Source organism: Neoarius graeffei, chromosome 16 (genome assembly GCF_027579695.1).
Source record: "Neoarius graeffei isolate fNeoGra1 chromosome 16, fNeoGra1.pri, whole genome shotgun sequence".
In the NCBI taxonomy this organism is placed as follows: Eukaryota; Metazoa; Chordata; class Actinopteri; order Siluriformes; family Ariidae; genus Neoarius; species Neoarius graeffei.
Genome location: NC_083584.1, coordinates 39,714,046 through 39,726,727, shown reverse-complemented (window position 1 = coordinate 39,726,727; position 12,682 = coordinate 39,714,046). Strand labels below are relative to the sequence as shown.

General features: G+C 41.4%; 1 protein-coding gene across 1 annotated transcript in view; it reads left to right on the top strand.

The window, feature by feature from the left end:
• Nucleotides 1-12,682, top strand: part of csmd3b (CUB and Sushi multiple domains 3b) — an 898,971-nt gene that overhangs the window by 472,001 nt on the left and 414,288 nt on the right. Inside the window, 1 exon segment of the mRNA XM_060942250.1 lies at nucleotides 10,551-10,638. Within this exon segment, the coding sequence (XP_060798233.1) occupies nucleotides 10,551-10,638 (88 nt within the window).

The following is a 12,682-nucleotide window of genomic DNA, read 5'->3' as shown; positions in this document are numbered from 1 at the left end:
GCCATGCACAGTGTCAAAATGATAACACCCAAAAAAGTACACTTGAAAGTAATTTCCAACTGAAAATAGGAAAAAGTCCCAAGTTTAGTTATGGCTGGGTTCTTGCCCAAACTGATAATCACGTCATCAGTTTTTCTCTGGCTAATCAGACACAAGGTATGGCACCATTCTTGTCAGGGGTTAGGCACCTTGCTCAAGGGCACTTAAGCCAATCCTGCTGGTTCAGGGATTCAAACCAGTGACCCTTTGGTCCCAAAGCTGTTTCTGTAACCATTTGGCCATGGCTTCCCCTCAAAAGTCCAAAACTTCCAATTATGTAGCCATTTTGAGACCCTAGAATTTGTTTCAGGTCCCCCCCCCCCAGATCAGTTTCTTTCAGCAGTAAACAGTATACAACATCAATGGGATTAAAGAAGCCAATGTACCCTTCCCAGAATCCAGTTCATTGTTTCAGTTTTGAAAGCACGTGACCGCTACCTGTTAGCTCGCGGTGCAGTAAAACCTCCGCAAATTCACTGTTAATGATTCCTTTGAAACCTATCTCAAACTTTTTCTTCATCTGTGTGTCATACGTCAAAGCTTTGAGCAAAATATGCCTTTATTTCTTTCCTTCTCAGCCGTGTGTGAGATGGCCAAGGCTGGTTCGTATCCATTACAACAGAATAACCATACCAAACCAGAACGGATCGGTTGAAATAATTTAAACCATAGATACTTTGAAAAAATATCTTTAATTTCATGCTACAATTTAAGATTTATGGCCTAGGATGGTGCCAGATTGTTGCGAATTGGTTTGGGAACATGACTTGCATACAAAATGGCGAGTTGCTGCTTGGTGAGAGGAATCTAGAAAGGGTGAGACGGCCCTTTTAAGGTTAGGTGTTCGACTTTATCAGTCGACTTTATGGCCTTGAATTCCCTGTACGGAGATATAGTGCACACCAGGTTTATATGGTGTCTGTTTTCATCACCACCAAATTAAATGCAAATGTATCATGCTGAAATATGGATGAGGTAAAAGGCTGAAAAGCTGGATCACGATCCAATGTAATTTAGTCGATGTAAGCAGATGTAATTTAGCAGGGTATGTTTAGCTGACATGTATTCCTTAGTACCATGGTGTTTCCTGTGATATGTTGGACACATTGTGCCTTTTTCTGGCCATCTCACCAAATAAATTAGACTGTTATCACCAGCTGCTGGTACACCCAGTAGTTAAGAGCCAAGTTTTTAATCAAATAAATGAGTACACTGTGTACACTGTGACTAAATTTCACACATTTAGAAGTTGTCCGGCCCATTAGTGGTTCATTATTATGACCGGTTTTCATCAAGAGAACTTTTAAAGTTATTTTCTCCATCTGCTGTCCTACTAGCAGTGCAGAAAAATCAATCATTGTTAGTGAACATCCACAAATACATCACTTTTATCCATAACAACACTCTATTAAATCCCACTCATTCTGCCTATAGCATAGAGTACAATTGGAAATGGGAATGAAGTACACATGTGAAAAACAGCACAAACTAGATTCTGGTTCTCAGGAATGGAAATGACACTCCCAGACTTTCGAAAGAACCGACTAAAATGTGTTAATGGAAAAACTGCCACTTTGGAATGAAATATCAACATTGAGGATGCTAGTAATCTGTGGCACCAAATATGCTGATGATGTACATTGTAGTATCACCAAATATAGCAGCAATATATAGAGGATATAACACGGTGTCATGAAGATATGAAGTTTATCTTCGAGTGGTGAACATATTCACGAGTGAGCAAAGTGAATAAGTGAAATATTTTCAACACAAGAAGATAAACTTCATATCTTTGCACCACTGTGGTGTAATGTTCTTTGTATTATATAGACACATCCACCAAAAAATGTGCAAGTTTATCAAAACAGTTTTAATTTTGAACTGGTTTGCCATTTTGACAACATGCATCTAGTCAGCGGGAAAACACTGGGAGTGATGTCACTGAAGTGAAATATTGGGAATTATTATACATACAGGACATTTTCCATGAAATAAAAACATTTATTTTTTTCGCGGTCCGGTTTCCATCAAATCCCGCTCTGATTGGCTGGCGAGCAGGTCCGTATCCTACGATACGGACCCCGGTTATAGACCCCGGATACGGACCTCTGGCGACTCGCTCGTTCACAACAACAACAAACATAGTAGCAATTTTTGTCAACATTTATTTTCACATTTCTCAGGAGAATAGCATTAATTTTACAGCATGGATAGCGATAACGACAGTCTTCACAGCGAAAGCGAGTTTTACTACCCTGAGGAAGAAGAAATAAAAGAAAACCTTTCAGGAGAAAGCTAAAAACCTGTAACTGTTTCTAATGCCGAGCAAAAACATGGCTGAATCCTGAATGACTCAATTTTGTATAAATAGGGGACAACATAGGCGGCAAAATGTAGTTTTTTTTTTTTTTGCCTGCCATGGAAGTGCAGTTGTATACCGAGGAGGAAGCAATTTGCATTACAGCCGTGAATGAGGATTCAAAATGGCAGCTCGGCTCGGTTTTCCCTTTCGGGCGCTCTCGTTTTCTGTTAGAATTTGGTAAAGAAAAAAATAAATATATTATTTACCAGCTTAAGGTCGGTCCATATGGTGAAATACTGTGACCTCAGCCCAGAGGGCCTCGGTCAGTACTTTCAAGCCCTCGGTCATGGTATTTCACGATACAGACCTCCCAGCTGGTAAATAACATATATGTATTCTATTCCCTTCTAGTGGGTTTGTTGATGGCATACAATATTATCATATCGCTTATCCTCCATGTATTATGCCACTCTCCCCAATGGAGAATGAGTATGCAATATTGTAACAATATTGCACGTTGTCAAGACAACACGACGTCACACGTCAGAGCTCATACGAAGATCCAATGACAAAACTTTTCTGCTGCGCATGCGCACAATCAATTTTTTTGTCTGCCGGGAAAGAGAGAAGATGAGATTAAACTAAAAACTGAAACTGAAGACACGCTGAACACCCGAAAGGCTACCAAAACTTCATTATATATTCTTCACACATATTTACAAGAGAAAAACATACCAACGGACATCGAAAAACTGGAAAAGAGACGCATCGGAGATGTAAAACTTCCGCGCTAGCGAGTGACTGCGACAATTTGTAAACAAACATGGCCACGAGGTTTGCTTTGTTAAAAGCGGAAGATTTTGAGAGAATTTTGGCTGCCAGGTCACTCCATTGTGTGTAGTTGTCGATGTTGATTTTAAAAGTAATTAAGTAAATTACACAGGGACAATAATAATATTCGGCTTGACTGCGCTAGCATTTGCCTTCACTAACACTACACCGCTGGAAGGTAACTGGACTGCCGCACTAACAGCACTGAGTCGTGGGTAAGCTAGCGTTGGCCTTTGCTAACACTACTGCTACGCTGGCTGGAAGGTAATGGGACTGCCACGCTAACAGCACCAAATCGTGACTAAGCTAGTGTTGGCCTTTGAGAATGCTGATATGAAGAGTGTGTGTATGTATAATAATAATAATAATAATAATAATATTGATTGGCCTTTTTTCATGGTAGATCGGATATATTCCATTCAGCTAGCATGATATTGAACTCACCTTTGACTCATTCAATGTCATGCTAGCGGAATGGAATACATCTGATAGACCACTCAAAGCCAGCCAATATTATTTAAATATGTCACTCAGTACCATGATGTATTTTTATGAAAAATGCAAGTTTTTCAACACAAGAAGTAAAACTTCATATCTTCAAGCCAGTGTGTGATTTTCTTTTTAATATCTTACATTCAGAAACAAAAAGTACCCAAATTTATTAAAACAATTAATCGATTTCCTCACGAATAACATATAGAGATTTATGTCACTCAGTGTCTTGGATGTAGTTTGTATGAAAAATACGAGTGGCGTATTTCCCAGTAAAACATCCATCCATTATCTGTAGCCGCTTATCCTGTGCAGGGTCGCAGGCAAGCTGGAGCCTGTCCCCAGCTGACTATGGGCGAGAGGCGGGGTACACCCTGGACAAGTCAGCAGATCATCGCAGGGCTGACACAGAGACAAATAACCATTCACGCTCACATTCACACCTACGGTCAATTTAGAGCCACCAGTTAACCTAACCTGCATGTCTTTGGACTGTGGGGGAAACCGGAGCACCCGGAGGAAACCCACGCGGACACGGGGAGAACATGCAAACTCCGCACAGAAAGGCCCTCGTCAGCCACAGGGCTCAAACCCAGAACCTTCTTGCTGTGAGGCGACAGCGCTAACCACTACACCACCCAGTAAAACACTCATGTCTATATAACAAATAGCAAGATAATAGCTAAACAGTCACTCCCTCACCCACCTCTCTTTTGTTCCTCTCTCAAAGTTAATAAGACAAAAAAAATAGCTTGTCATGTTACTGAGAGATTTTAAAGAAAATGTACGGTCTTCTCTTAAATTTACCCAGCTTCCCCCAGAGGGACATCAGTTACGAGGGAATAGGCATGACAATTTATTGTAGACTACTGTGGGATTTTCTTTGAGATAAATTGTTGTAAATAAGATATATATTTTCTAAATTAAGATATGATTTTCTTCTGCAGTTTGAATTTATATTTAAAAAAAGTATTTTCTATTAATGTTAACCAATTTCTGTATTAAAACCTGTCAACTCAACAAGGTGCCCTAGGTCTAATTCTGACTTTGAATCCAAACACACAGAATGACATTTTGAGACTGGCAGTAATCAGACACCAAAAAAGAGTTCCTCAAGTGTTCTTTGGATAGGTAAGGGTTCTTTACTTCCTCAAGGGTTCAACTTAAATCCCTCTCTGATAGGGAAATCATTCTGTTGTGGAGCTCAATACAATGCATTTTGTCAAATGAGGCAAGCAGAGAGACAGTTTGGAGAATACATTAAATCCAGTCACCCAATAACCCTGGAATTAGAGGATTACAGAAAAGACTGCCAGTATACTCTCAGACAAAAAAAAGTTTCATCTCATACACAATCTCACATCTCACAATGTGTGATTTAATTCAGTATTTTTTTTTATTTAATCCTTTGAAGGAACGCTTAAAGATTCTGTGAGAAACTCTAAACAGAAGGTTGCCCTTCAAAGTTAACATCCAACAAACCCTTTCATCAGATGTGTGTGTGTGTATATATGCAGAGTTGAATTAAATCAGACAGTTTGTATTTTAAACTCAATTTTAGATCTATGGGCAAATCAACAAAAATATACCACTGTTTACTTCTGGTTAGATTCTTGTCATGTGCACTATATCATAGTTATTACAATCAGCGCACACTTCGGCTGGAGATGTAGGCATGAAGTGTAATAGCAGTGTGAACAGTGGGGGAAATATAGTACCATGTGAAACAACAGATTGAATAAACTAGAGCTTTGTCTAAAATTGCATACACTGAAAAAAGTAACCTATAGAATTTACCCAGGGCGGCACGGTGGTGTAGTGGTTAGCGCTGTCGCCTCACAGCAAGAAGGTTCTGGGTTTGAGCCCCGTGGCCGGCGAGGGCCTTTCTGTGCGGAGTTTGCATGTTCTCCCCGTGTCCGCGTGGGTTTCCTCCGGGTGCTCCGGTTTCCCCCACAGTCCAAAGACATGCAGGTTAGGTTAACTGGTGACTCTAAATTGACCGTAGGTGTGAATGTGAGTGTGAATGGTTGTCTGTGTCTTATGGCCCTTTTCCACTACCCTTTTTCAGCTCACTTCAGCCCGACACGGCTCGCATTTCGACTACCAAAAACTAGCACGACTCAGCTCGCTTCAGCCCTGCTTAGCCCCTAAAACTCGCACCGTTTTGGAGTGGGGCTGAAGCGAGCCAAAGCGAGCCGAGTGAGGCTGGGGGCGTGAGCAGACACTCCCCTGTGCACTGATTGGTGAGGAGGAGTGTCCTCACATGCCCACACACGCCCCGCGAGCGCGCTGGGATCTGTAAACACCGCAAACCCGGAAGGAGAAGAATTACGAATTACGAGAATTTCTGAAGCCTTATGCGCCTCGCCTCATCTATACGCTCTTGCCAGTATCTGTCCGCGTTGTCGGTGACAACAAGCCACAGCACCAAGACCAGCAACACTAACGACTCCATGTCCTCCATGTTTATTGTTTACTATTCGGGTCGTGAGACTACCGCTAGAAGCTCACTGATGTCACTGTTTGCGCTGCTTAACGACATCACCTGACGTCCACCCACTTTCGCTAACTCCACCCAATGTGTCCACCCACTTCCAGCCAGCACGGTTCAGCGCGGTTGTAGTCGAAATGCAACTCCAACAGCCCCGCTCAGCTCGACTCAGCCCGACTCAGCCGCGTTTGTAGTGGAAAAGTGGCATATGTGTTAGCCCTGTGATGACCTGGTGACTTGTCCAGGGTGTACCCCGCCTCTCACCCGTAGTCAGCTAGGATAGGCTCCAGCTTGCCTGCGACCCTGTAGAAGGATAAAGCGGCTAGAGATAATGAGATGAGATGAGATGAGATGAGATGAGATGAGATGAGATGAGATGAGAATTTACCCACTAAATCTGAGGTAACAATTTGCATTGACTTGTTTGGGGTAGATTTAATTCCACATATTGAGTATAAAATAACTGAAATAAAAAGCTATGAAATACTGAAGTAAATTGGGTAAAATTTACCTCACATTTATGTATCTATTCAACAGCTACTTTCTCATTGAAATTGGGTAAAATTGTCTCTTGTTTGCTAGTAGGTAATACCTGATAATTACTAATCAAAGGTAATTAATATCACTTAGTAACCATTACTTATTCGGAGAAGGTAAGATGTACCCCCCCAAAAAAAAAGACTTTCAGATGGTTCATCATCTCAATGTTTTTAATCCATAAAATCATCAAAAAAAAAAAAACCACAGAATAAAGTGCAGTACAACAGCTTCACACAACATTTCAAGTAATGAACCTGTTTTATAACTCACTAAACTAACAGCCGCGGAGAGGAAGATGGCAGTCCGAGAGTTCCCTGTCCCGCTCACTCAAACGCGCGCTCTGACGCATGCGCAATTTGGAGCACAGGCCTCACGGCTTTGGGGTATATTTTACCGTATTTTTCCATGTAACGGTTGTTACTGTTAACGAATAGGTAGCATATGTATAATTTACCCATTACTTTATAATTCCTTGGCTCACTGCAATAATTGAGTAAATTTTATCTGGTTTGCATAGATTATATTTACCACGCTCCAAAATCACTTCTTACAGTGTACGAGAACTTTTCTAGACAGTTTTTGACTATTAATTCTGACCAATTTCCCTCTTAAAGACGTCTCATGTAGACATTAAACCAACTGAAAAGAGAGTTTCAAGTCTTGTGGATGTTCTAGATCTTCTGCGTGTTCTAGATACTGTAAGCTGGCCTTATGTGAGGTATTTGGAAACACTTACCAGAAAAAAATGGCATCATGAGAATAAAATTGATCTTCTCTACATGCTAAACAATTCTGGGTGTTTTGTTTGTTTGTTTGTTTGTTTGTTTGTTTGTTTGTTTGTGAGTAGTAGCAGTGTGCTGAACTTCAGGATGTTGCATATCCTAGCATCTAAATGTAAACTAATGTCGTATGGGTTTTGTTAGTGGCATAATATTAAATACACTGTAAAATATATATTTACTGTAATTCATAAGCGGCATGGTGGTGTAGTGGTTAGCACTGTCACCTCACAGCAAGAAGGTTCTGGGTTCGAGCCCAACAGCCGATGGGGGCCTTTCTGTGTGGAGTTTGCATGTTCTCCCCGTGTCCGCGTGGGTTTCCTCTGGGTGCTCCGGTTTCCCCCACAGTCCAAAGACATGCAGGTTAGGTTAACTGGTGACTCTAAGAGGCTGTCCACACGGCAACGGATTCAGGTGAATCTGATAAAATTGTTTATCGTTTCGGCCTGGCGTCCACACAGCACTGGCGTTTTGGGTGCCCCAAAACGAGAACGGGTTCCAGAGTGGAAGAATCTGGCAATGGCGCCGTTGCAAAGTCGTCTGGATGAATAGAATGGATTTGTTTACGATGACGTCACAACCACATGACTAGAACAAGCAGCACTCTCGCTGTTTTGTATGAACCACTGCATTGCATTCACTTTTGTATACAGCTTTTCTTTTAAATAAACAAGTAACTGAACCATTTCTTGAATTTCTTTTTTTTATTGGATAAGACTGCTTTTCAAAATGTTCACACACAATATAAAAAGTTATATAAATTATATAAAAATGCTTTTCAAAATGTTCACACACAATAAGAAAATTAAGTTATATAAAACTATGCACACTAGTAAAACTAATTTGTACACACAGAAGGCACGATTTCCTCACGTAGTCGCAGCTATCTTCTTCTTGTTGTGTGCTTGTTCCTGTGAGTGCTTCACGCTGGGTAGAAGAAGGGGTTTATGCGCATGCGTCCTACTTCTTCTATTGTTCTGGTATCTCCGATGGGACCGTCTTACAGCGCATGTAGTGGTGTGGCATGTGTATTGCATCGTTTTCAGCAAGCGTTGCGTTACCATATGTACCTGATATTTTACTGATCCGTTGCCCATGTGGACGCGATATTTTTTTTAATAAAATCTCGTTGCCGTTGTCGTGTGGATGTAGCCTAAATTGACCGTAGGTGTGAATGTGAGTATAAATGGTTGTTTGTGTCTATGTGTCAGCCCTGTGATGATCTGGCGACTTGTGGATGGATGGCTGTAATTCATTGGCAACATCCTGGCAATTTGGTTGCCAGTAAAATATTGTAAATATTTACAGTAGAGTACTGTAACATCTTACATAGTATAAAATAAGACATAATCCAGTATATTTGCTCACTTGGATGATGCTTTTTATTAAAGCAACTTCATACTTTTTAGAAAAGGATGCTGCAACTGATACAACTGAGCTGAAGGTTAAAGGTCTTGCTCAATACCTCAGTCATGGAAGTTCGGTGGTGCTGAGATTTGAACATACCTATTGCCAGTAAATTACTGTAAAATTTCCAGCAAATTTGTGTAGTGTACAGTGCCTTGAAAAAGTATTCATACCCCTTGAACTTTTTCACATTTTTCCACCTTACAACCACGAACTTAAAAAATTTTTTATTGAGATTTTATGTCATAGACCAACATAGAGTAGCACATAATGTGAAGTGAAACGAAAATGATAAATGGTCTTCAAAATTTTAAACAAAACCTGTTGGAGGCTGCAAAAGACTTGAGACTGGGAAGGAGATTCACCTTCCAGCAAGACAATGACCCTAAACATACAGCCAGAGCTACAATGGAATGGTTTAGATCAAAGAATATTCATGTGTTCGAATGGCCCAGTCAAAGTCCAGACCTAAATCTCATTGAGCATCTGTGGCAAGACTTGAAAATTGCTGTTCACAGACGCTCTCCATCCAATCTGGCTGAGCTTGAGCTATTTTGCAAAGAAGAATGGGCAAAAATTTCAGTGTCTAGATGTGCAAAGCTCGTAGAGACATACCACAAAAGACTTACAACTGTAATTGCAGCAAAAGGTGGCTCTACAAAGTATTGACGCAGGGGGGCTGAATACTAAAGCACATCACATTTTTCAGATTTTTATTTGTTTAAAATTTTGAAGACCATTTATCACTTTCGTTTCACTTCACAATTATGTGCTACTCTGTGTTGGTCTATCACATAAAATCTCAATTAAAAAACTTTTAAGTTCGTGGTTGTAAGGTGGAAAAATGTGAAAAAGTTCAAAGGGTATGAATACTTTTTCAAGGCACTGTATGTATAGATGCACATGTATGAATGGAAATAGTGTAAGTTGCTACATACAGTATATCTGAATTACTTTCTGAGAAATGTTGAAAGACTAGGTATGCTTGAGTGTCATTAGTGTAGCTGGTGTTGAATGGCCAGGGGCAACATATATTTTTTGTGTCTCTGGTAATGACCTGCAATTTGGAATGAAGCTCACTCAGTGGCAATAAAGGAAGTGACTCACCGTTCGTGGATTCAGATGGAAAGTCATCGTGCTGAATCATCCTTTGTTCTTTTAACATGGCACAAGCCGACCATTCTTTTCATTTTCCACATATTTTTAATTGGATTAGATCATACACCTTTATATAAAGTAATGCTCAAGTTTTAGCATTTCAGATTCACCAGGTTAATTTCTTGTCAAGAAGTTTAAAAAAAAAGCACTTTTGCCTCCTTTATATACCTTGCCTTGCAATCTTTTTTTAAATAAGAATGTGTAGTTTACAGATTAATCAGACTTTTTTTTTTTAATTTGAGCGCATATTTATCTCCAGTAATTAAAGACAAGCAATAAATGCATAACAGTTTGGATCAGGTCCAGTGAAATATTTCAGATATTCAGCTTTATCGCCTACTTTTCTATCAGCACACATCAGCATGGAATGAAGCCAAAACATTTTACATGTGTCTTGATGTGAGTGTGCTTGAAGTCTTGCTACTCTCATTGTTATTTAGTCGTGCTGTTATTGTTTCTTCACTCCTCTTTGTTGGCTGCTGTAACAGTTTGCTTTGTTCTGACTTTGCAGTGAATGAGGGCGGAATCAAACAGGCCTCGAACTCCTGTCCAGACCCGGGAGAGCCTGAAAACGGCAAACGCATCGGCAGTGACTTTAGGTAATCATCTCTGGATTCTTCCTTGGTGTCCTTTCTCCAGCTCTTAAAAAGCCTCTGCTGACCGTTACACCTGGTGCCTCTGTCACACATACTGTACATTCTGTAGTGTGCAAAGAACAGATGCACAGTGGGTAGTGTACAAAGGCAAAACCATTTAGAGCAAAAATGCTACTTGAATATTGAATCTTAAAGGTTTAACTTTTTTAGAATTACATTTTTTTTTAAATTCAGGTTTTGTTTTGTATGAGCATGTGTCATTTTATGAAATATTACTAATATTATTGAAAATTATTGAACAAGCATTATTTTTTGGAATATGACAGTCTAACCCGAGCCTGATGACTACTCACTGAACTTTCTAATAACATTCATTCTCTGTTAAAATGTGCAGTGGTGGGTCAGGAGTTACCTAAAGTGGAGGAGTTTAAGTAGCTCGGGGTTTTGTTCATGAGTGAGGGTAAGAGGGAGTTGGACAGAAGGATCGGGGCAGCGTCAGCAGCGATGCGGACGCTAAACCGGTCTGTTGTGGTAAAGAGAGAGCTGAGCCAAAAGGCAAAGCTCTCAATTTACTGGTCCATCTACGTTCCCACTCTCACCTATGGTCACGAGCTATGGGTAGTGACCGAAAGAATGAGATCGCGGATACAAGCGCTAGAAATGAATGTTCTCCGCAGGGTGGCTGGGCTCTCCCTTAGAGACAGGGTGAGAAGCTTGGTCATTCGGGAGAGACTCGGAGTAGAACCGCTGCTCCTCCACATCGAAAGGAGTCAGTTGAGGTGGTTCGGGCACCTTGTTAGGATGCCACCTGAACGCCTCCCAAGGGAGGTTTTCTGGGCATGCCCCACTGGCAGGAGACCCCGGGGCGGACCCAGGACACACTGGAGAGATTACATCTCTCGGCTGGCCTGGGAACGCCTTGGTATTCCCCCGGAAGAGCTGGTGGAGGTGGCCGGGGAGAGAGAAGTCTGGGCTACTCTGCTTAGGCTGCTACCCCCGCGACCCGGATCCAGAAGAAGATGGATGGATGGATGGATGGATGGATGGATGGATGGATGGATGGTTAGGAGTTAAGGCTCTGAGCTACTTTTCAGGAAGTTAGGAGGTTAAGTCCCAGTCCCTGGAGAAGACAGGGTGTAACTTGCTGGGTGCTGGAGCTTGATTTCACAGCCTTCTGGTCATTAGCCTAGAGCCTTCGCCTTCTTAAAACCTATTGAACAGTCAATGAACATTTATAATAACATTCTGTTAGAATGTTCAATTAGTGGAAAGGGGTGATCAGAGTTTAAAGCTTTTGAGATCAAAAGACTGTAAGTTAACCTCCAAGCTGCAACTGCACTTAACCCTCTCTGCTCCAGGGGAAAGATTTCATGATATGCTTTGAACCCTGTGAGCTGGGATATGCGAAGAAGAAAAATAATAATAAAAAAAAATACTCTTGTATATGGGCGGCACGGTGGTGTAGTGGTTAGCGCTGTCGCCTCACAGCAAGAAGGTCCTGGGTTTGAGCCCCGGGGCCGGCGAGGGCCTTTCTGTGTGGAGTTTGCATGTTCTCCCCGTGTCCGCGTGGGTTTCCTCCGGGTGCTCCGGTTTCCCCCACAGTCCAAAGACATGCAGGTTAGGTTAACTGGTGACTCTAAATTGACCGTAGGTGTGAATGTGAGTGTGAATGGTTGTCTGTGTCTATGTGTCAGCCCTGTGATGACCTGGCGACTTGTCCAGGGTGTACCCCGCCTTTCGCCCGTAGTCAGCTGGGATAGGCTCCAGCTTGCCTGCGACCCTGTAGAAGGATAAAGCGGCTACAGATAATGAGATGAGATGAGACTCTTGTATATGTGACCATGGCAAGCTTCTCTGCTGGTTTAATCTCCAACTAATATCTTTCGATAGGAGTTGATAGAAAATATTGTCTGACTTTCAGAATTTCATTACACACTCTACTCAGCTCTAACATTGTCAAGGAATCTGGATTCATGAGTCAAGAGACCATACTGTACAATTCAGTCGAATTACTGTAGGTATTGGTGTTTTGCTTTAATTTGAGGCA